At 42.1% G+C, this 25,359-nt stretch overlaps 1 protein-coding gene across 1 annotated transcript; it reads left to right on the forward strand.

Annotated features, from left to right (window-relative positions):
- Positions 1-136: 136 nt before the first annotated feature.
- On the forward strand, positions 137-9,655 carry DCLRE1B (DNA cross-link repair 1B). The gene is made up of 5 exons (XM_075263088.1): positions 137-241; positions 2,054-2,270; positions 4,032-4,197; positions 5,188-5,367; positions 8,628-9,655. The coding sequence occupies exons 2-5, from the start codon at positions 2,082-2,084 to the stop codon at positions 9,653-9,655; spliced, it is 1,563 nt and encodes a 520-aa protein (XP_075119189.1). The 5' UTR covers positions 137-241; positions 2,054-2,081.
- The last annotated feature ends 15,704 nt before the right edge of the window (positions 9,656-25,359 follow it).

Genomic DNA, 25,359 nt, shown 5'->3' on the forward strand with positions numbered 1-25,359 from the left:
CGGGAGCAGAACTATGTGACAGTATTTCCTCACAGCTGTGGCGCTCGGCGGACTCTATGTTATTATGGCAGTATCGTCACTAGTGATGTGGATGGCGGCAGGCCGCCGTGTTCTGTTATTACCAGCCATAGCCTCATTCAGTACGTGACATGTAGAAACTTTCACAAAGTGTAACCAATGATGGAAACTGATAGGATCGATGTCATTGGTTGGGGCTGGTTTTGTCTGAACAATGTTTGGGGTAAGTCACTTGGTTTGGGGTATCAGTGGTTAGACCATCAGAGGTATTTAAGTTTTGGACCCTGGGGACAGCTTTGGCAGACATAAGGTGGGGTCACACTATAGAAAGTCATGACATTGCTAGGATATGCCATTCCAATCTGATTGGTTGGGGCAGACTGTTTGTACTCCCAAAATGAAATTCTTACCCATAACCCATCCAATAAAGGTTTTGGCCCTTATCCTGTCAATAAGCTGCCATCCCTGTAATGGACTTGTCAAGCGGGAGGTTGAACCTGGCAAGTAATAGTAAATCCCGGCTAGCCCCGGATGTTCACAGGGTGGAGCTTGTATAAAAACTCGGCTTCAAGAATTTGATGCTGATTTTTTTTCTGCTTGGCAAAATCCAGGTGGAATCTGCAAATTGTGTACCAGGCAGGCCGAAATTTCTCCCATTCACTTCAGTGGGAGGTACCAGACGCAATCTGCCTGAAGCTCAAGCATGACTCTTATATTTATCGCCTGCTGATCTGCCTCATATTCAGCTCCAAATTCAGCCATGTGTATATATCTTAGGCTGGGTGTCGGCTCTCCGTACCGGGATTACTTCCTCCTCTCCGCTTGAAAAATTTGGAGGAAAAGCAATGAATGCAGCGCTTCTCTCTCTTTGCTTCTCCACGTGGACCCCATTATAGTCTATGGGGTCTGTGGGTAACCATTTTTGTTTTTTTGTGTTTAACACATGTGTGAACCTAGCCTTAACCAGCATTCAGCCACCTCTGGCGCTCCAATCAAAATGAATGGACCACTTCTCCATTCAAAACAGGACCAAAATCTCCTGAAGAGTCGGCCTCCTATCTGCAAGTTATCCCCTATCCTATGAATAGGGAGCAACTTTCCCATATCGGAAAACTTGCTTAAGGCCCCAAATCTATAGTGTCCCAAGTCCCCATCTGTGGCTCTGCACAAGATAGAGAATAACATGTAGATAGGATTGGGACCAACCACTCAGGCACCCACCAATCCAGTGAGCAGGAATTTTTTTGGTCCCTGTTCTGAATGGAAGAGTGGCCCATTCATTTCAATACAGTTCTTTCAAAAGTAGAAGTGTTAATGGATAAAATTTGTGAATGAACAAGAGAGAAATGTAAATCAAATCAATATTTGGTGCTTTTAAAACAACAGCAGAAGTTATTGTATTGTTATAATTATTGTACACTATCACACAGTTTTTTAAGGAGCTCGACAGGAAGGTTGTTCCAAACATCTTGGAGAACTAACTACAGATTTTGTAGGCTTGCTGAAATCCTTCTGTCTCTGGAAGCCCAGACAGACCCGATGTTGAGATCAGAACTTTGTGCTTTGTGGGTGGGCCATGTCATCACTTCTAGGACTGCTGCAAAGATGGTCACACCAAATATTGATTTGATTTAGATTTCTCTTTTGTTTATTCACCTCGCTTTATTACAACACAAATATAAGCAATTAACACTTCTGAGGCCCGATTCACATCTGCGTTCGGGCCATTCTGTTCCCTTCATTTTTCGTATGGAAACTGCAAGGACCCCATTTCAGTCTAAAGGGTCCACGGAGTTCCATAGGTAACCACTTTTTTTTTCTTTCTTTTTTTTTCTTTTTTTTATAATGCGGATTAGATTTCCGTTTGGGAGTCCCTAAGTGGACTCTCCAAATGGAAACCCATGCGCAGATGTGAACCGTGACTTACACTGCATTTTTTTCCACACCTGCCTAAAACTTTTGCAAGTCATGTACTTGGTGATAGTGAGACTATTGCATTGATTTTGTCTTTTTCTTCTTTTTTTTCTCATTCCAGAGCTTTGATAACTAACTGGACGTTAATAATGAATGGGACCCTTCTTCCTAACACTCCCATTGCTGTGGATTTTTGGCAGATCCGAAAATGCAGTCATATCCGGCTTTTTTTCCTGTCTCATATGCATAGTGACCATACAATTGGTTTGTCCTCCACATGGAAAAATCCACTATACTGTTCACCAGTAACAGCCAAGATCCTTAAACATAAGTTACAGGTACTACATGGCATATTCTATAGTTGGCTAATCCCCTGGACTTGTTTTACTGCCACAGAACTACTGTCTGTTACAGTGTATTACTGTAGGAAAGGTCAGTCAGCCTGAAGTCTAAGGGTATATCAGCTCAGAATTTGTAACTCCTCTTGAAGCTTGACTGTTTTCCTCATAAAGAGTACCCAGACTATGCAAATAAAGGGCTAAACAAGTAGGGATCCTGTAGGCCAACTTCATTCAAACTTTTTTCCTACAGAAAATAAAGTATATTTACTGTTTGTTTTTACTGGACTCTTGTTACCTTAGTTATCTGTGATTCTGGGAGTTCATTTGACTTTACAGCACATAGTAGCAGCTTCTGGGTGTCCTACAGACAATGTTTGTTCATCAGACATATATGGACATGTTTACACTTGGAAAATAATGTTACCAATGTCTTGTGTAAGACAGCTCTTTTAAAGAGGATATGTCATGACGTCAGACACATCTGTATAGTGATTGCTTGTGTTCCACCAATTATGGAGCATGTTCTTAGAGCTAAACATTGTTTCATTCTTCAATTATTCCTACTAGAAAAGTCTGAATAATTTGTCATCTGGTTTTACCAGTTTGGGTGTTGTCCCTGCACACTCCGAGGGCAATGCCTCATGATTAGAGATGAGCGAATAGTATTCGAAACTCTAGTTTCGAATACCTCGCTCCCATAGGAATGAATGGAAGTGGCCGAGCACCAAGGGGTTAAGCGCTGGCCGCTTCCATTCCTATGGAGCGAGGTATTCGAAACTAGAGTTTCGAATACTATTCGCTCATCTCTACTCATGATGTATCTAATGTGGCTAAGGCAGCATACACTTCCTGGATGTACCAGGTCCCCTATATGCTTACAATAGTTTCCTCTCTGTTGTTTGGGTCTGTCGGGGCACCAACATAACAGAGAAGCAGACCACTAAAACAGTGGTAACATGCGGGGTCCAATGTACTCTGTTAATTATAAGGTGGTCTGTAGGGTGATTATGGTTTTTAAACTGAAACTGGCAGAAGAGAAAGTCCACAGCACTTTTTCCTCCGCCAGTTTTTGTTAGACACTGCAACGAAGACTCATATGTGCACATAGCTTTTGAGTTCTATGAAAGTTTAAAGGGATTCTACCATTAAAAATATTTTTTTTTTTTTGTAGTCGGACTAGCCTTTAGAAGTAGTCTCCGGCCTGGCGTTCGGTAGAAATACCGGTTTTCACCGGTATGCAAATGAGTTCTCTCGCAGCACTGGGGGTGAGCCCCAGCGCTCATACAGCACTGTATGATGTCCACTGTATGATGCCAGAGAACTCTCTCCAGCAACGCCTCCATCTTCAACAGCAACTGCGTCTTCTTCCGGCTGGGGTCATACTCTGCGCATGCGCAGTACACTCCTGTAGTTCTATGGAGAACTACAGGAGCATACTGCGCAAGAGTGGAGTGTGACCCCAGCCGGAAGAAAACGACAGAAGAGGCGGTTGCTGTTGAAGATGGAGGCGTCGCTGGAGAGAGTTCTCTGGCAGCATTGAGGACGCCCCCAGTGCTGCGAGAGAACTCATTTGCATACCAGTGAAAACCGGGATTTATACCGAACGTCGGGCTGGACACTACTTCTAAAGGTAAGAGACGAATAGCCTTTCTAAAGGCTATTCCGACGTTTAACTAGAAAAAAGATTTTTAATGGTAGAATCCCTTTAAAGGTATTCTGTATCTATAGACCTCAGCAATAATCTGTTTTCACTCTTAGGTAAAGAGTAAATTGATCAATCCATTGGAAGTTGGGGTTTGCCACATGCTGCAGTTGGATGACTGTGGAATTGAAACAGTAGCTGTGACTCTAATAGATGCCAACCATTGTCCTGGTTCTGTGATGTTCCTCTTTGAGGGATACTTTGGCACTGTCTTGCATACAGGTACATTTGCTTTAAATGGCTTTCTTTTACTATGATTTTATAGTTGTAGTCTAGAAATTATCACTTGGGTCCTATTAAATGGTGTTTGAGGTAAAAGCCTCTGCATTCTGCTGGAAACTTGACTCGCGAAGTACAATACTCACTCACTCCAGTAAGGACTGAAAAAATACATTTGCTAGCAACAGAGTAACTATTTTCCATCGCATGAAGCTTAGGTTTAAAATTTCTAGCGGAATCCACTCATTGCAGATTTGACAAGTTTTGCAAAACTGTGCAAATGATCCTTTAGGGCAGTGGTTCCCAAACGTTCTGAAGGCGAGAATTGGATGACAATTTTTCTGGGGACCCCCCTCTACTGTACTTTGCAGCATTTGAGAAGTAAATGTCCCTACCTACCTGCATTCTGCCTTTTATTCTGTTGTAATCTATCTCGGGTATTTTACCTCGATTACGATTAATGGTGATTATTTAGGTCACGCACTTTATAAAACCATTCATACTTTAAAAGGGGTGTATGTGTTGAGCGTTCCTCGTGCTATTCACCCAGGTGTTTCATTTGGACCGAACACGTCCAATCCAAAACTCTTCTGACCCCAGAGTATAATAAGCAGAGGTCCAGAGAAGGTGATCAAATCATGTGACACGTAGACGCAAGCAACACAATGCCACGTGTCCCAACTGATAGACCACTGAGTGTAATAATCGCAATTTCCTTTCGAACTGGATAAAACTGAAGGTGGAATCTTGCGAATATTGTAATAAGCAAACAAAATCACTTAGGTTATCTGGGTTCACGTTTGTTTTTGGTTATTATTTGATTAATTGCCCGTCCCTATATTTCATGCAATATCTTATTCGTTCACATTATTAATAATACTGGTTTGTGAAGTGATATTAATGCTACCACTTATCACCTTAACATCTACAAATGTGGAATACTATTTACTAACAAGTCTGGTCAAGTTGACAATTATTCTTTTTTTATTGTAGGTGATTTTCGCTATGACCCCTCCATGCTTGCATATCCTCCACTAAGAAACCTAAAGATTGATTTTCTGTATTTGGATAACACAAATTGTGATCCTGAACAAAGGCTACCCTCTCGTCAAGAAGCAACTGCACAAATCAAGGAGTTAATTGAAAAGCACCCATTCCATGACATAGTGATTGGTGAGTAAGCCGTCTACCAAATATACTTCCTGTTACATCAGAGGTGCTTACCCTGACCTATTGACTCTAACCCCTCCTTTTGGAAGGTAGCTCTTTATTAAAGAAACCTAGATACTCTCTAGGAAGAACTGTGATGTGTTGCCGCTGTGGTTTTTCCTGCAGAGCTTTCTTGCTGCAGGACACCACATAGGACCTTAGCCAAAATGAGGTTTATTGTAGTTATTGCATGTTCATTTTTTTTTTCTTTTGTCTAATCTTTGTACACAGCATTCACTATAATTATTAAAGGGAGAGTTATTAGAGATAGTATTTAGGTCATGATTAATGTATCCAGTACTTTGACAGCAGCTCAACAGCCATATTAGTATAACATCAATATATAATGCCTACATCTATCCATTGGGATTTAATAAGGTACCGTATATACTCGAGTATAAGCCAAATTTTAAAGCACAGTTTTTGTGCTGAAAAATCCCCCCTTGGCTTATACTCGAGACGAGCAAAAAAGAGAAAAAAAAAAAGGGTTGTTTTTTTTTGGGGGGGGGGGGGGGGGTCTATGACTAGCCGCAATAGTAATGTGTAGAATCTCCCATAAAATAGTGGGAAAAAAAAGAAGCTTTAAAAAATAAAATAATAAATGTTCTAAATCCCTCCTTTCCCTAGAATATATATAAAAGTAGTAAATGACTGTAAAACACACACACATTAGGTATCCCTGTGTCTGACAGTGCCCGGTCTACTGAATATAGGGTATCTGCAGAGCTCCTGTTCCGTCGGGAAGGAGTTAATAGGAGCACTGCAGATACCCTATATTCAGCCAGGCTGAATTCCAAGAGGGGGGAAAAAAAAACAGTCGTCAAGCTCAGGGAAGGGGCAGACAGACAACCAAAACGCCCCCTCCCCTTCCCCAGCACCCAGCAACTGCACCCAAAAACCATTTTAATTTTTGAAATTTTCCAGTAGCTTCTACATTTCCCCCCTAGGCTTATTCTCGAGTCAATAAGTTTTCCCAGTTTTTTGTGGTAAAATTAGGGGGGTCGGCTTATACTCGTGTATATACGGTACTTATACTGTAAGTGGTGTGTGTGTATATATGTGTATGTATGTGTATATATACACAGTGGGGCAAAAAAGTATTGTCAGTCACCAATAGTGCAAGTTCCACCACTTAAAAAGATGAGAGGCGTCTGTAATTTACATCATAGGTAGACCTCAACTATGAGAGACAAAATGAGAAAACAAATCCAGAAAATCACATTGTCTGATTTTGTAAGAATTTATTTGCAAATTATGGTGGAAAATAAGTATTTGGTCACCTACAAACAATCAAGATTTCTGGCTCTCACAGACCTGTAACTTCTTCTTTAAGAGTCTCCTCTTTCCTCCACTCATTACCTGTAGTAATGGCACCTGTTTAAACTTGTTATCAGTATAAAAAGACACCTGTGCACACCCTCAAACAGTCAGACTCCAAACTCCACTATGGTGAAGACCAAAGAGCTGTCAAAGGACACCAGAAACAAAATTGTAGCCCTGCACCAGGCTGGGAAGACTGAATCTGAAATAGGCAACCAGCTTGGATTAAAGAAATCAACTGTGGGAGCAATAATTAGATTATGGAAGACATACAAGACCACTGATAATCTCTCTCGATCTGGGGCTCCACGCAAAATCTCACCCCGTGGGGTCAAAATGATCACAAGAACGGTGAGTAAAAATCCCAGAACCACGCGGGGGGACCTAGTGAATGAACTGCAGAGAGCTGGGACCAATGTAACAAAGCCTACCATCAGTAACACACTACGCCGCCAGGGACTCAGATCCTGCAGTGCCAGACGTGTCCCACTGCTTAAGCCAGTACATGTCCGGGCCCGTCTGAAGTTTGCTAGAGAGCATTTGGATGATGCAGAAGAGTATTGGGAGAATGTCCTATGGTCTGATGAAACCAAACTGGAACTGTTTGGTAGAAACACAACTTTTCGTGTTTGGAGGAAAAAGAATACTGAGTTGCATCCATCAAACACCATACCTACTGTAAAGCATGGGGGTGGAAACATCATGCTTTGGGGCTGTTTCTCTGCAAAGGGGCCAGGACGGCTGATCCGGGTACATGAAAGAATGAATGGGGCCATGTATCGTGAGATTTTGAGTGCAAACCTCCTTCCATCAGCAAGGGCATTGAAGATGAAACGAGCTGGGTCTCTCAACATGACAATGATCCAAAGCACACCGCCAGGGCAACGAAGGAGTGGCTTTGTAAGAAGCATTTCAAGGTCCTGGAGTGGCCTAGCCAGTCTCCAGATCTCAACCCTATAGAAAACCTTTGGAGGGAGTTGAAACTCAGTGTTGCCAAGCGACAGCCCCAAAACATCACTGCTCTAGAGGAGATCTGCATGGAGGAATGGGCCAACATACCAACAACAGTGTGTGCCAACCTTGTGAAGACTTACAGAAAACGTTTGACCTCTGTCATTGCCAACAAAGGATATATAACAAAGTATTGAGATGAAATTTTGTTACTGACCAAATACTTATTTTCCACCATAATTTGCAAATAAATTCTTACAAAATCAGACAATGTGATTTTCTGGATTTGTTTTCTCATTTTGTCTCTCATAGTTGAGGTCTACCTATGATGTAAATTACAGACGCCTCTCATCTTTTTAAGTGATGGAACTTGCACTATTGGTAACTGACTAAATACTTTTTTGCCCCACTGTATACTACATACAGCTGCAATGTTTTTCATTATATTTATAAATTCTACATGTGAGTGAAATAAAGCTGTTTATATTTTTGATAAATACAAGTGGGTTGAGCATCTCTTTGGAAATACTACTTTCCTTCCCCCATTTCCAGAACATACAGTAAAGGCACAGATCCTGCACTATACATTGCTCCAGCACTAGAGCAGCATTCTAATAAAGCTTTGCATGTCAATCAATAAGCAAGGGATGGAGAAGAGAAAAGAAAGGAAACTGAGGAGACTCTGAGCCCAGAAGACACACCAAGAGGATGGGGGAAGGAGATTACGCAGAACAGGGGGCCAATGTGGGTCAGCTGGGGGGTACTTTTAATCATTGAAGAGCCTTCTGTATGGGCGGTAATCCATCTGTGCTCCTATGGGAATTCAGGAAAAAGGTATTTGATTAGTTGGTCAAAGGAAAACTATGCCTCTAGTGCTAACTTTTTAGAAGATAGTATTGCACCCTATAACTTTTACATGTGTTCCATCTTACAGAACTTTTTGTATATTGCAGGCCTGTACAGTATTGGGAAAGAATCGCTTTTGGTAGACTTGGCAAAAACATTTCAGTGTTGGATTGTCGTGAGCCCCCAGAGACTGGAATTGCTTACTCTCTTAGAAATGGAAGATGTTTTTTCATCATCTTATGAAGATGGAAGAATTCGTGTAGTGGAGCAATCTGAAGTGAATTATTCTAATATGGTAAAATGGAATTCTAGCCATCCAACCATCGCCATTCTTCCAACTAGTCGGAAAGTAAAGGTCTGGCACAAGGATATTCATGTGGTTCCATATTCTGACCACTCTTCATATGATGAACTTATTGAGTTTGTCTCTCAATTAAAACCCTCTTCCATTATTCCTGTGGTTAAAACAAAGCAATGCATGTCTCATTTCAAGCCATACTTAAATTCAGAGAGAGCAGCTCACGCCATAAAAATACCAGATTCTGTAAAATCATATATGAAAGGTCAGAGCGTATCAAGTAAAGTGGACAATCTGAAGCTTAAGATTTTGAGCAGCCAAATTCCTCGAGGGGTTGTATTTGAGTCCACTGAAACAAATTTACAATGCGTTACAAACCTTGATAGCATGGGAGAAAACCTGGAGACATTAATGTCAATAAAGCAGAATATTCGGGTGAAAGAGGAGTTCAGCATGGACCATACATTAGAATGTGGAGCAGCGCCAATACCATTGACTGAATCAACTGTTATTGGGTCTGACACTGAATGCTATCCACTTCTATCTCCAGCTACGAACATCTCAGAAATCTCCAGCAATGAGCAGGAGATGCCTTCAGCAATTGTGTCACCAACAGACAGGAATGTGACTGTTATTTCAGACTCCTCTGCTTTATGTGAAGAAAGAAGTCAAATTATCTGTCTTAATGTGAATGGCACTTTAGACCATACGCCTAAAACTTACTCTTATACAAAAACCTACAGACTTTCAATTTTGCCCTGCAAGAAGAGGAAGAAACTTGATTCAAGAAACTTTTATTGCCAAGTTGAAGGATATTTCAAAAGCTTTAATATTTAAGGGTCTTGGGTATTTATTTATTTTTTAAATCTTATTCCAACATTCACTGCTGTAGCCAGATCTGAATGGCGGCATAGCCTTAGAGTTTTGGCTTTGACGTCTAATCAATATGTGAGATGTCTACAATCGTACTCCTTACTCTCGGGTGCCATGTAGACTGTGGAGTTCTGATACTTCCAGTTTCTCAAACAGCAAGATCACAAGAGCTATTTGGTTGCAATGGCAGGTGGGAGCCTTCTGAGGACTCCAGGGCCTGCCATAGCAGGACAATATGACTATTTAAGCAGGCCTGGACTTTCACCCACAATATAATGTAGGTTCAAGCCGCCTTGGTGGAATGGGGATGGGGGTTTAAAACAATTTAAACCAAAAAATGTAAAAGTCTTGAAAAAAAAACCCAGATCATAAAAAAGTTGATAAACAAAAACATTAGACATCAGGCAAGCTTTTTAGTACTTTGCACTTCGTTTTAAATGAGACCATTAAGAAATACAATTTGTCCTACAAAAAATGTGTGAATGGGGAAAAAAAGTTGTCTTTTTGGAAGGTGGAGATAAATACAAAAATGAAAAATGGCAGCAGCAGGACAGTGATAAATGGATTGTGTAAAGCAGATGTTTCCTTACAATTCTACATTATCCACACACACAAGATGAACTTTGGTGAACTTTGGTGAAATTGGTTAACCATCTAATGTTATGATGTCCTGAATCTCCTATGATGGAAGATATTAGGGAAAAGAAGGCTGAATATGCTGATCCTTTCTCTCAAAAGAAGTGACCTGATATAGCAGGTCATAAAGTAACTAAGAGCAGGCAATTGCCATGCATGAAGTGGGCTCAGATCCTGAGTCAGATGTATACATTCAGTGCAAGCATGTGCCTAACAGACATTCATTAATGGCAGACGTGGAGACCATGACCGCTACCTTGCCAAGTCATCAGCTCTCTTTGGTAGGATGAAAGCGGAAACCCCTTCCCATTTGGAACTGCTTGGATTCCATAGTCACTATTGACTGCAGCATCTGAGGAGTTAAACAATGTGGATCAGAAGTATCTATGATTCTGACAGTTAGAGCCAGAGAGCTTGGCTGTCATTATAGAGCGGAGACCCTGCTTCACCTGGCATAGGACACCCATGCAGCACTTTAAACCTAGCTTAAAGGGGTTATCCAGAATAAATAAAAAAAAATAAAATAAAAAATAATTTAGGTTGGGGGAGGTGAAAAAAAAATCATACTCTCCTGTGTCTCCCAGCACAGTCTGGTTCTGCTGCGTCTGTATTTTCTTCTGACATTTGTTTTTTACCTTCCTCCACCTTAAGCCTCCTTAATGACCTTTAAATGATGATTATTGACCACTAAGGGACTAATGACATGTATACACGTATTTTTCTTTATTTCCTGCATTTGTTTATATGTTTGTTCTTTTTTAGGTTTTCACTATAAAAATCATGGACCATGCAATGTTCGGAATCTTTTCAGTAAGGACGAACCTTTTTGTGCATTATGGCTTGTTCACGTAAGTTTCGTCTTATGAGAAAGCATCTACCGTAAATTGTATTAAAACAACTTTGTAGCCTGAAAATACAATTGTATGGCCATGCCTCTATGCTGAAGATTGCTTGTCAGGCTCTATAAATGAAGAGGTAAATTTTTTAACAGGATGGATTTTACAATAGTTTTGCACATTTTGATATACATGTACTTTTTACCCATGTGGTTTGTGTATAATATATATATTTTGTACCTTACTGTGCCAATTATAGCAATGCGGGTATTTTCCATGTTTGTGCTAGAATTCTGATGTTACACTAAGGGTCTATTCAGATAGCTGTGTTTGGTCAGCAAAACACAATCCATGTGACTGCCCATTTTTCCAGCCCTACCGTAGCTTGTCTGAATTGAACTTGCATCATCATTTTGGATACAAGATAGTTTACCCTTGGTGGTTTTGGAATTTACAGCTTCATAAATCACTATGAGGAGTTCAATTCAGATAAGCCACACTTGATGGCTGTGGCCCCAATGTGACTGTCTGAGTAGTTTCTTTAATGAGATCCTGCACGTTTATTGAGAAATCTTAATTATTGCTTTTTTTTTTTTTGTGTGTGTGTTTTTACTTTTTTTTCCATGGCTTATGTTTATATTTCAAGACTATCAGATTACTGCACTGTTATCTATTATTCTGTGAATTTGCAATGCGTCTTTAATCACATTATTGAAGTTATTGTATAAAATAAAGATTTATATTACCTTTTTCTCATTTTCTCCACAGTGCTTAACCGTTTCATGACGGCCCGCTGTATATAAACATCAGCGCTTGCTGGGCTTTGTGCAGCCCCTAGGAGTTTGATCCTTCCAAGAAGTGACTAAGTCAGTCTATGCGTTTCCATAGGCTGACTTCCTCTATAGATTGCAGTACACGTGTATTGCAGTCTATAGAGCTGAACCAGCGATCAGTGCATCGCTGATTCAAGTCCCCTAGTGGGACATCGCTACAAAAGTTTAAAAAAAAAAAAAAGCACAGTGGACTCCCTCAGGAGTTTAGAGCTTTGGCACTTCCTCGGGTATGCCAGATGTTGAGGCCCGCCCTGGACATTGCTGTGGGTTTTAGTTACCCTTTTGTCATGGTAACATGAGGGCAGTAGCAGGCTGTTATTAGTGCTAATTGCAATTATACTGTAAAATTAGCAGTTTTCCTGTAACACGTCCCTATCAAAAAAAACATTCAAGCAATCTTCACATATTCAAAATAAAAAATTGACAGTTGCATAGTTAAAGTATACCTCCAATTATAAGGCTGAGGCCCCATGTTGCGGAAATAGCTTTTTCTGTTGCCGAGTTTGCTTTCTTTTTTTTTTTTAAATAAAAAAAAAGACAAAACCAGAAGTGGATTGAGCAGAAAGGAGAAGTATAAGAACTTCCTATATATTTCTTATTTCCTTTGTAGCCATTCTTGGCTTTGACTCAAAAAAACTGCAGCAACATTTGAAAAAAAAACTGTGTTTCTGCAACATGGAGTCTCAGCCTAAGGCCGGGGTCCTATGGGATGTAAATGCCACAATTTGCTCGTGGTAGAAACACCACGGGTAAAATCACACTGTTTAACAGTTAGGGCAAAGTGGATGGATTCTAGTGAATCCCATGTCTGCTTTGTGGCAAAAAATGCTCGGTTTTGGAAGTCGCAGCATATCAATCATACCTAGGAAACACAGGCAGTTTCCCCATAGGTATAGTTATAACAAAAAGTCCGTAGAGGAACTCTCTTAGGCTGATACAGCACAAGCACACTGGTGCTCTATTCACAAGGAGGCCTTTCCTGGAGAAACTGGCAGTTGGGCCTCCAGCGATTGGAAACATATTTTCTGCCACAGCTGTTTTTTGTTTTGTTTTTTCTTGTCATATTACAGTCTATGATAAACTTCTTGTATAACTATTGGGGCCTGGCAGGCAGGCCTCAATAGTTAAATGCTATAGCAGGCAGGGAATACTCCCAATTGCCATAACAATCAGTGCCAACAGTCTTGAAGTGCGGGAGACATTCAGAAGGGAGGGAAGCAATGGAACCCCTCCGGTACTGTGGTCAGATGCTAGGCTGTTTTAACACATTGTTGGGCCCAGAGCAAAGGTTTCACAAATGGCCTGCCATCCAGGGGTGAACCTAGCTTCTCTGCTGCTGAATTATAGAAAGATGACCCCCCCTAAAATAAAACTATCCCACCCAGTTACCTTTGGCCCCCCAAAATGTATATGATCCCCTTTTTCTGCCCCGCCTCCAGTCTGCGACCTTCGTTTTCTTGGCCCCTTTTTTCATGGGCTCACACAATGATATGTACTATTATTCCAATAGGTAGCGGCTGATAATTACCCATTCACACTCCTGTGGCTACTGGCCTCTGCTGCCACCTCTAGGGCGTGCTGTGCCAGATGCTGTAGCATCATGACGTAAACGCAGAGCTGCTGAGAGGCAATAGAGGCCAGCCTGTTCAGTAGCGTGGAGGGGTAAGTACAGTAAATTATCAGCTGCTACTTTTGGAATAGTACAAGAAGAAGCAAACGATTTAAAAAAAAAAAAAAAAAAAAAAAGGCCGTGCTCCTCTTTATGCCATGTGGCACTGCCTGAGGCCAGGTACCCTGCCCCTATCACCAACACTTACATTGTGGTAGGCATACCTGACCCACAAAATTATAATGCCTCTCAAATGGCCCCCATACAGTATAATACTAGAGATATCTTATAAGAAGTAAACGTCACACTTAAGTTGTGCTGTGAAATTTTCTTTGTTTATTCGTATATATACAAGTAGAGTAAAACGTTTTTTGGTATGAAGATACCGTCATCAGACTCTACAATGAGTAGAAAAGAAAAACAAAATTTAAGTATACAAGTCACTGATATACATATTATATAGTCATATGTGTCAAGCCAAAATGTACATAGAGGCAAATGATTGAGAACATACAGAACAAATTGCAACAGAATATGAGACATCACTTCTAACAGGCAAAATCTAGAGTAAAAATACAAAACAGTGAAAAAATAAATGCAAATAAATAAATCCATAAGTACAAAAGAAGTATCTGTGTATTGAGTCAGGAAAAATGGCTGAAATAGTATTGTTTGAACAAAAGAATACAAGAAAACTGTAAATACCTGGATGAAAGTTGCAAATAATGCAAAAAGGCATACATCAGAAATTGTGGTGAGTATCAGCTTGAACTGTGGATGGCAAAAAGGTCAAATAAGTGACAATAATAAGGGAGAGGGTACTAAGGTATGACATTGAAAGAAATGATATGAACATAGCTATAGAAATCATGAGTGACTGTATAGCTTGTAGTAATGGTAGAACACAAAGGTGGTACAATGGTGTCAGGAATACCTCATAACCCTATATATGGCAGTCAAGGTTCTAGTATTGTTTAGAGATAGGATAGGGCCATAAATGCTCGTCCAGGGGCTTACCTTCGCCTTGTTCCATGCAGGGTCCACTTAAAGTAAACAAGCTGGTAGCAGTAAGACGCTATGCAGCAGCAGGGGGCGAGAACGCCAGGGAGAGAGAGCGCGCGCTCGCCCCTGTCGGAGTCAGACTGTAAAAAGGCCGCTCAGCCAATAAGAGGGCTGATGGCGGCACATACTCAGAGCCTGACGAGGTTGGTGACGTCAGTCAGGGTCACCTGATAAACAGGGAGAGCCGTCCGTGAATTGTCGGCCCGGTCTCCGGCATGTTGCATCAAGGAACCGCGCCAGGGGGCGTGTTTGTAGAGCGGCAGGCTGGTGACTGCTTGAAAAAAGAAAGAGGAGATATACTTGGATGGAGAGCTCTGTCTTCATCAAAGAAAGACAGGAGATAAGTCAATTGTATGGGTTGCAATCTGTAAAGGACCTGGAGAGGCATAGGGAGCAGTTAACAAAGGATGGTGAACATATATACAAAATGAGGTGATAAGGGTATAATAGGAATGGTAAGTAGAAGAGTATATTATAGAAAATAGACTGAACAATAAAGAAATGGAACACAGGGATCTTTGGTTGTATGATGTGAGGTTTTATCGTGTCATCGAGTTTCCTCTATCGCAAAGTGCACATGGCCAAAAAAAAGGAACACCTAAAATAAGTAAGGTTTCTCAATATTTATCAAAGAAGTGTGCCTATTTAATAAAGATCCACTACCAAAAAAACAAGGAAGAATAAGGCTACAAAGGCTCAGTTAATAAATAACCACCAATAACTGCACCATGGCATGGGTTTCCATGGCTGGACAGTTGCATGCAAGTCTTCCATCACCAAGCACAACACCAAGTGTCAGACAGAGTGGTTTAAAGGGAGTCTGTCCCCATGTGAACCATATTAAACCAGTAATACTGTTAGATAGGTCAGGCTCTGCTTTGTTGCAGAGATATAGTTAAAGAGGACCTTTCATCAGATTGGGCACAGGCAGTTCTATATACTGCCGGAAAGCTGACAGAGCGCTGAATTCAGCGCACTATCGACTTTCCCGATCTGTGCCTGGTGTAAAGCGCTATTGGTCCCGGTACCGTAGTGCTTTACAGTCAGAAGGGCGTTTCTGACACTTAGCCAGGGACGCCCTTCTGCCCAGCAGCGCCTATCGCGCTGTACTGTGGAACGGGGAGGAACTCCCGCTCCTGATAATACTCGTCTATGGACGAGCTGTGTGAGCAGAGGGAGGGGGCGTTCCTCCCCGCTCACACAGCACAGCGCGATAGGCGATGCTGGGCAGAAGGGCGTCCCTGGCTAACTGTCAGAAACGCCCTTCTGACACTAAAGCGCTACGGTACCGGGACCGATAGCGCTTTACACCGGGCACAGATCGGGAAAGCCGACAGTGCGCTGAATTCACCCGCCCGTGAGCGCACTGTCAGCTTTCCAGCAGTATATAGAACTGAATGTGCCCGATCTGATGAAAGGTCCTCTTTAAAGGGATATCGTGGGCTCAAAATGTGACCGCTGTTGTAGAGGTCCTCCTATCTCTTGTTCTGGTCCTCCAATGGACCTAATGTAACTGGTTTAATATGCTTTACTATGTTGACAGACTCCCTTTGAGGAACACTGCCACTGGACTCTAGAGCACTGGAAATATGTTCTGTCAAGGGATGAAGTACACTTCACTATCTGATGAGTAGCAGGAGAATATTGCCTGCCTGAATGTGCCAACTGAAGAGTTTGATATAGGAGAGATAATGTTGTGGGGTTCTTTTTCAAAAGTTGACTTAGGCCCAATAGTTCCATTGAAAAAATCCTCACAAACAACACACCAAAATATAGAAAATCTTCACATAAAAGTAGAAGCTCTTTTAGCTTCATGCTATTGCTTGTAGATTTAGAATGGGATGTGATAAACATACCTGCAGTTTTAAGATGTAGGTGTCCCAAAATAAATAAATAAATAAATATATAATTTCCCCTATTTGTATGTCCTTGGAGTGTGGGAGGAAAACCCACACAAACACAGTGAGAACATACAAACTCCTTACAGATGTTGTCCTTGACAGGGTTCAAACCCAGGACTTCAGCACTGCAAGGCTGCAGTGCTAACCACTGAACTGCCATGCTGCCTATGTCCCAATATTTTTGTCCACATAGTATCTTATTTTCTTACTTGTATGGCACCATCATATTCCACAGTGCTTTGATCTTGTTATTCACCGTCTCATATAGGACTCATGATTTACATTCCCTGTCAGTATTGTCTTTGTAGTGTGGGAGGAAACCAGATGTTGTCCTTAGCAGGGTTTAAACTCAGGACTCAAGCGTCGATAGGCTGAAGTCGATAGGCTGAAGTGCTAACCACCAAGCCATTGTGCTTACACAGTGATCCAAAACCAGGAGTTACTTGAAATCAGAATAGAATAAGTCCTTGCATAAGTGTTGCAATTGGTTTTCTTATAGATTGTTTCATAAATCTGCCCGGTTATGTCACAGACATTGAGCTCAGCTGGTGCCAATATTGGGTGGAGGTATCATCTGTAACTGAAATAACTCCAACTGCTGTTTAACTCTTTAGATGCTATGGTTCCTTCCAGCTGAATCCCCTGCTTTGGCCACCCCCTACCAGCAATACCAGGGGTTCTAATGCATTTCTATGGCTGCTGAACAAGGCTTCCGCCACTTCCATCATTAACCCTAATTGCTAAATTTAGCGTTTATACGTTAGTACTGCAGTGTATTATAGCCACCTGGGCCCAAAAAAACAAAAAATGTTGTTCTAGTTACCCAAAATGATGTCTTTCAGAAAAATAAATCCTTAGGCAGCTACTTCAAAAGGAAAAGAAAAAAAATTCTGGCTTTCAGAAAGTGACACCATGGAAAAAGTTGCCGTGTACTGATGGCCTAAAAGCTAGCGCCTTCTGTTTCTTGCACTATGCACACAGGGCTTTGGTAGTCTGAGAAGCAGTGGCGTAACTAGGAATGGCGGGGCCCCTTGGCGAACTTTTGACATGGGCCAACCCCCCCTACCGACTGACACCGATGACCTCGACCGACCCCCTCCTACGCATTCCTGCGCACTCTATTGTGCCCCATAGTGGCCCCTGCACACAGTATTATGTTCCTCAGTGGCCCCTCCGCACAGTATTATCCCCCATAGTGGCCCCTGCACACAGTATTATCCCCCATAGTGGCCCCTGCACACAGTATTATCCCCCATAGTGGCCCCTGCACACTGTATTATGTCCCTTAGTGGCCCCTGCACAGAGTATTGTACCCCATAGTGGCCCCTGCAAACAGTATTATCCCCCATAGTGGCCCCTGCACACAGTATTATCCCCCATAGTGGCCCCTGCACACAGTATTATCCCCCATAGTGGCCCCTACACACAGTATTATGCCCATAATGAACGCCCATAAACAATTATTATACTCTGGGGTCTTCAGACCCCAGAGTATAATAATCAGAGACCCAGAGGGAGAAAAACTTTTAAAAAACCCTCTGTTACTCACCTATCTCCCAGCTCCTACGCTGTCGGCCTCTGAAGTAGTCGATCTTCAAAGACGTCACATGACCCGGGACACAGGCCCAGCCCATGTGACGTCAGATGACTAGGCCGAAGTCTGCACGGATTGTGGAGAGGTAAGTAACAGTGTTTTTTATGTTTCTTACTTCTCTCCAGCCTCCGATCATTATACTCGGGGGTCCGAAAGACCCCCAAGTATAATGATAGCAGCGGTAGCCCCTAATGTCCCGGGCCCTGTGGCAGCTGCCTCTGCTGTTATGGCGGTAGTTATGCCACTGCTGAGTAGGACTGTCTAAGAATACCCTTTGCACACTGCTTTGGTAGTGCACGTACTTATTGTGAACTGACAAGTTGCTATAAGGTCGCAGCGGAGCGGTACTAACTATTCACTATTCACTTGTGGATGACTACAAGTCTGAGCTCTAGTGTTAATAGATGTGTCAGTCAACAAAAGTCTGTAATCCCAGCCTAATGCAGTTATTTCTATCATTTTAGAAATCTCTCCACTGTCCAGTTCCCAGCGTGTCTGTCTTTTGTCCATGGAGCACTATTATGTTGTTCTCATGAACTGCTGTTTCATTTTGCTGGCTATGACAAAAGAGATTGCAGTGACATGTAAATTGCACACGGCTATGACATTCTTCTAGTCAGCCATTGCTTGACAAAAGTAATGATACAGCTTGAACTGTTCTGTGTTGATGTTTTTTCTTCTTTCTCGATGACAGGATTTTATGACAGAGGATGACAGGGCAGATGACAGAGTTTTAGGCTGGGGCCCTACATGGCCAAACCACAGCTAAATCCCTTCCACACATTGCGAAAAAATACATGAAGTGGGCACACTCCGATTTACAAAACCGTTATGGTTTCAGAAATTGCAGCATGTCAGTTATACCTACTGAAATTCCAGCAGTTTCCCTATAGATATAAGAGAGGCAGAAAGTCTATAGAGGAAATCTGTGCGGAGTTTCTGTGAAAAGTGCTTTGGGAAAAACCACGGTGCTTTTCCGCCTTGGCCCTAAAGTTTTTCTCCAATCATCTTAATGGTGAAAGTCTGTTATCATGATTGGTTGTCAATTGATACGACAATGAATGTAGGAACTTTCTATGGTCTGGTACTTGTCAAGAAACCCAGCCATGATTTCCTTATTGTAGCCAGGTTGGCAGACTGACACTACATGTATCAAAATATAACTCGTCCACAATAGTCCACAAGAAGAAAAAAAGTTACCTGGCGCCCATATATAGAAAACCCTTGAAGGGGGCTGAAAATAAACAGTTGCAGCTCTTACCCGGACACCAACCAGTGAGGTGGTGGGGGTTAGTGAACAAGAAAGATAAAAAATAATAAAAACCCAGGATATCTATAGAGTGCTTGCAATGGCTTCTGTTTTACTGTCACACGGTAGCGCTCTATAGATATCCCGGGTAATATAATCATGTATTCAGCATGGCATGTAGTAGATATCCACGTATTAATGTAATCACTGCAATACAATATTCTGCTACCTAGGTCCATTACTTTACGTTTTTCAAAATTCTGCTTTTTGTTGTCAGTCTCTTTATTTCTTGTAACAAATGTCACATATTTCTTTTTTTGCATATTTGTTTCTGTCAATACCACAAATAGTCACAAGATGGCAGTATTTCCAATACAGACATACATTGCATTGGTAGTGCTTTACCTATCTACACACACTGGAGCTCAATCAGAATTTGTGATGTAATATAGTGGCATCCTTTAGGGCTTTTAATAGACGTCTGACTGCTGTCCATGAAAGAAACAGCACATGGACCCATTATAGCCAATGGAGCCATTCAAATGACCAACGGTTCCTGAAAAAAGACTCATTACATGCACCACTATTTCTCCTCAGTTGCATTCCTGTCTTGGATGATAAAAAAAATGACTGCACAAGAACAACATCCGTGTGCTGTCTGTGCTTCATCTGCTTGTCAGTTTCCATTGTTTTGTCTTGCTGGCAAATAAAGAAGAGGATGACATAATGATCGGACACAGATTAGGTCCCTTTTTTCCCTTTTCGTTTGGAAACATTAAAGACCAAGATTAATTAATTCCTTATTGGTTAGGAACAGGCTCGTGGGGGATGGGTCTTCTGGATGCCCACGCCTATCGTGATGCCATCCCACCGTCCCGCTGGCTTGAGTTGGTTAAGCCCGTTAGGAATGTGGCACACTTTCTGAGGGCCACACATGGTCCTGGCATTCTCAAGGACTTGTAGCTGTACAAACGAGTCTCTAGCGCACCTTGGGGTTTCCAGCACACTGTTGGTGGGCCCAATGCGGGTTTGGGCTCCCTTCTTTCACAATGACAGTTTTCTCCATTGCGGTTCACAACGCCCCCTGCCTTTAATGCACTACACATAATCGATTTTTAAATACAGCTCATTGTGTCCGCTGTTTCTATTTCTTTAGAGTGTCTCTTTTTCGCCTTTATCATTAAAAAGCAGTGAGCAATGAAACGTACATGGACCCCATAGACTATACTGGGGTCTGTGTGTTTTCCACGCGATGTCTGCATGAGTCATGCGGAGATAAAAGTACTTCAAGAACTACTTTTCTCTCCACATGTTCTGTGCTGACAGCACACAGAAAACACACGGACCCCTTTATAGTCTATGTGTTCCATGTGTTTTCATTGCTCACCTCTCTTTAATACGTTTGGTATTCCATTCGGGGGGGTGTCCACACGTGCACTCTCCAAACGGAATACCAAACACAGATGTGAATCGGGCCTAAAGTTATGTTAGAGTATCCCAAAAATACACAATCTTCTCGCATAGTCTGGATCATTGAAATCTATGGGTACGTATAGTGCGTATTGCTGGACATACACACCAAACCTCATGTAAACATAGCCTAATTGGAATATGTGTAATTTGCGCAATTATTCCTAAAAGAGATATTTAATAACCCCCTTAATCTCCAAGTGTAGAAACACCTTGCTACCCCACCTAAATGAGCAGGATCGTGGCAGGTACAGACAGAATTATATTTGTTGTGAGGTGGGGTTCCCAGAAATAAAGGAGCCTGTATTGTAATAACATGCACACTTCTAAGTTATGACTCGGAAAGGATTATAATGGATGCTAGCATGTAAAGCTATGTAACAACCTGTAAAGTATGTCAGCGGTGACGGATGTCTGAACATTATCATTGTGACATGAGTGGCTTGGTGGGCTGTTCCTATTCCCGGTAGTAACAGGCGCTGTCTTGTATTATTCAGAATGCACAACATACACAATAATGGCAGGCTGCACCCCAAGGCTAATAATGATAAATGACTGTAAATCTGAATGGTGGCCCTAGTTATCTTACTGTAGAGCTTAGTCCATTTTACAGCCTACAATTAAAATGTCCTCATAATGCAATCCAATACAAATAATCTGCATCTATGGTGAAGAAACAAGTCTAGAACCGGCCATCATCAATTACAAGAACAAAGGGGTTGGCAAAGCACCACAGCCCATTAGTTCAGATTTTATGCTGATATGACTTGTCCACATCCCCCACCTTCCAAAAGAGATAACCACTTAAAGAGTTTCAACTGAAAGCTATTCTCTGTAGTACATCTAGAGTCCCGCTCTTGAAGGTGTATGACCAGCTTTCAAACAATAGGAACTTAGATAAATTAGGTCCAGAAATATTTGGACAGTGACACAATCTTCATGCTTTGGGCTTTGTAGCAGCCACATTGGATTTGAAATGAAACAACTGAGATGCAATTGAAGTTTATACTTTCAGGTTTAATTCAAGAGGTTGACCAAAAATATCCTTTGAAAGAATTGCAAGAATTATTCTACAAAGTGTCTTCATTTCAGGGACTTAAAAGAAATTGGACAAATTAACATCACCTTAAAGAGGACCTTTCACCGTTTTGCCCACAGGCAGTTCTATATACTGCCGGAAAGCTGACAGTGCGCTGAGTTCCCGATCTGTGCCCGGTGTGAAGAGCTTACGGCCCGGTACCGTAGCTCTTCTATGGTCAGAAGGGCGTTTCTGACAGTTAGCCAGAGACGTCCTTCTGCCTCGCGGCGCCTATCGCGCTGTACTATGGAGCGGGGAGGAACGCCCCCTCCCGCTCCTGATAATACTCGTCTATGGACGAGCACTGCGAGCAGATGGAGGGGGGCGTTCCTCCCCGCTCCACAGCACAGCGCGATTGGCGCCGCGAGGCAGAAGGACGTCTCTGGCTAACTGTCAGAAATGCCCTTCTGACCATAGAAGAGCTACGGTACCGGGACCGTAAGCTCTTCACACCGGGCACAGATCGGGAAAGCCGACAGTGTGCTGAACTCAGCGCACTGTCAGCTTTCCGGCAGTATATAGAACTGCCTGTGTGAAAAATGGTGAAAGGTCCTCTTTAAATGAATTGTTAATATTTTGTGGACATGACCAAATGCTGGGTATCCTTTGTGATGCTTTGCCAGACCTTTACTGCAGTGGTCTTCAGGTTGTTGCTTTCTTTGTGGGTCTTTCCGTCATAAGTTTTGTCTTAAGCAAGTGAAAGACATGTTCAATTGGGTTGAGATTTGGTGATTGACTAGGCCATTGCAGAATATTACACTATTTGCCATTAAAAAAAAAAAAAATCTTGGTTTGATTTTGCAGTATGTGTTAGGATATTGAAGTGAAAAACATACAATTGCAATAACCAAGCACGGTCACTACATACTGTATGGCGCTATGATTCCATCCAGTATACTGAGTACAATGCAATAACCAGGCACGGTCACTACATAATGTATGGCGCTATGATTCCATCCAGTATACTGAGTACAATGCAATAACCAGGCACGGTCACTACATAATGTATGGCGCTATGATTTCATCCAGTATACTGAGTACAATGCAATAACCAGGCACGGTCACTACATAATGTATGGCGCTATGATTCCATCCAGTATACTGAGTACAATGCAATAACCAGGCACGGTCACTACATAATGTATGGCGCTATGATTTCATCCAGTATACTGAGTACAATGCAATAACCAGGCACGGTCACTACATAATGTATGGCGCTATGATTCCATCCAGTATACTGAGTACAATGCAATAACCAGGCACGGTCACTACATAATGTATGGCGCTATGATTCCATCCAGTATACTGAGTACAATGCAATAACCAGGCACGGTCACTACATAATGTATGGCGCTATGACTCCATCCAGTATACTGAGTATACTATGGAGCGGGGAGGAACGCCCCCTCCCGCTCCTGATAATACTCGTCTATGGACGAGCACTGCGAGCAGATGGAGGGGGGCGTTCCTCCCCGCTCCACAGCACAGCGCGATTGGCGCCGTGAGGCAGAAGGACGTCTCTGGCTAACTGTCAGAAATGCCCTTCTGACCATAGAAGAGCTACGGTACCGGGACCGTAAGCTCTTCACACCGGGCACAGATCGGGAAAGCCGACAGTGTGCTGAACTCAGCGCACTGTCAGCTTTCCGGCAGTATATAGAACTGCCTGTGTGAAAAATGGTGAAAGGTCCTCTTTAAATGAATTGTTAATATTTTGTGGACATGACCAAATGCTGGGTATCCTTTGTGATGCTTTGCCAGACCTTTACTGCAGTGGTCTTCAGGTTGTTGCTTTCTTTGTGGGTCTTTCCGTCATAAGTTTTGTCTTAAGCAAGTGAAAGACATGTTCAATTGGGTTGAGATTTGGTGATTGACTAGGCCATTGCAGAATATTACACTATTTGCCATTAAAAAAAAAAAAAATCTTGGTTTGATTTTGCAGTATGTGTTAGGATATTGAAGTGAAAAACATACAATTGCAATAGCCAAGCACGGTCACTACATACTGTATGGCGCTATGATTCCATCCAGTATACTGAGTACAATGCAATAACCAGGCACGGTCACTACATAATGTATGGCGCTATGATTCCATCCAGTATACTGAGTACAATGCAATAACCAGGCACGGTCACTACATAATGTATGGCGCTATGATTTCATCCAGTATACTGAGTACAATGCAATAACCAGGCACGGTCACTACATAATGTATGGCGCTATGATTCCATCCAGTATACTGAGTACAATGCAATAACCAGGCACGGTCACTACATAATGTATGGCGCTATGACTCCATCCAGTATACTGAGTACAATGCAATAACCAGGCACGGTCACTACATAATGTATGGCGCTATGATTCCATCCAGTATACTGAGTACAATGCAATAACCAGGCACGGTCACTACATAATGTATGGCGCTATGATTTCATCCAGTATACTGAGTACAATGCAATAACCAGGCACGGTCACTACATAATGTATGGCGCTATGATTCTATCCAGTATACTGAGTACAATGCAATAACCAAGCATGGTCACTACATAATGTATGGCGCTATGATTTCATCCAGTATACTGAGTACAATGCAATAACCAGGCACGGTCACTACATAATGTATGGCGCTATGACTCCATCCAGTATACTGAGTACAATGCAATAACCAGGCACGGTCACTACATAATGTATGGCGCTATGATTCCATCCAGTATACTGAGTACAATGCAATAACCAGGCATGGTCACTACATAATGTATGGCGCTATGATTCCATCCAGTATACTGAGTACAATGCAATAACCAGGCACGGTCACTACATAATGTATGGCGCTATGATTCCATCCAGTATACTGAGTACAATGCAATAACCAGGCACGGTCACTACATAATGTATGGCGCTATGACTCCATCCAGTATACTGAGTACAATGCAATAACCAGGCACGGTCACTACATAATGTATGGCGCTATGATTCCATCCAGTATACTGAGTACAATGCAATAACCAGGCATGGTCACTACATAATGTATGGCGCTATGATTCCATCCAGTATACTGAGTACAATGCAATAACCAGGCACGGTCACTACATAATGTATGGCGCTATGATTCCATCCAGTATACTGAGTACAATGCAATAACCAGGCACGGTCACTACATAATGTATGGCGCTATGATTCCATCCAGTATACTGAGTACAATGCAATAACCAAGCATGGTCACTACATAATGTATGGCGCTATGACTCCATCCAGTATACTGAGTACAATGCAATAACCAGGCACGGTCACTACATAATGTATGGCGCTATGATTCCATCCAGTATACTGAGTACAATGCAATAACCAGGCATGGTCACTACATAATGTATGGCGCTATGACTCCATCCAGTATACTGAG

Source organism: Leptodactylus fuscus, chromosome 2 (genome assembly GCF_031893055.1).
Source record: "Leptodactylus fuscus isolate aLepFus1 chromosome 2, aLepFus1.hap2, whole genome shotgun sequence".
NCBI lineage: Eukaryota > Metazoa > Chordata > Amphibia > Anura > Leptodactylidae > Leptodactylus > Leptodactylus fuscus.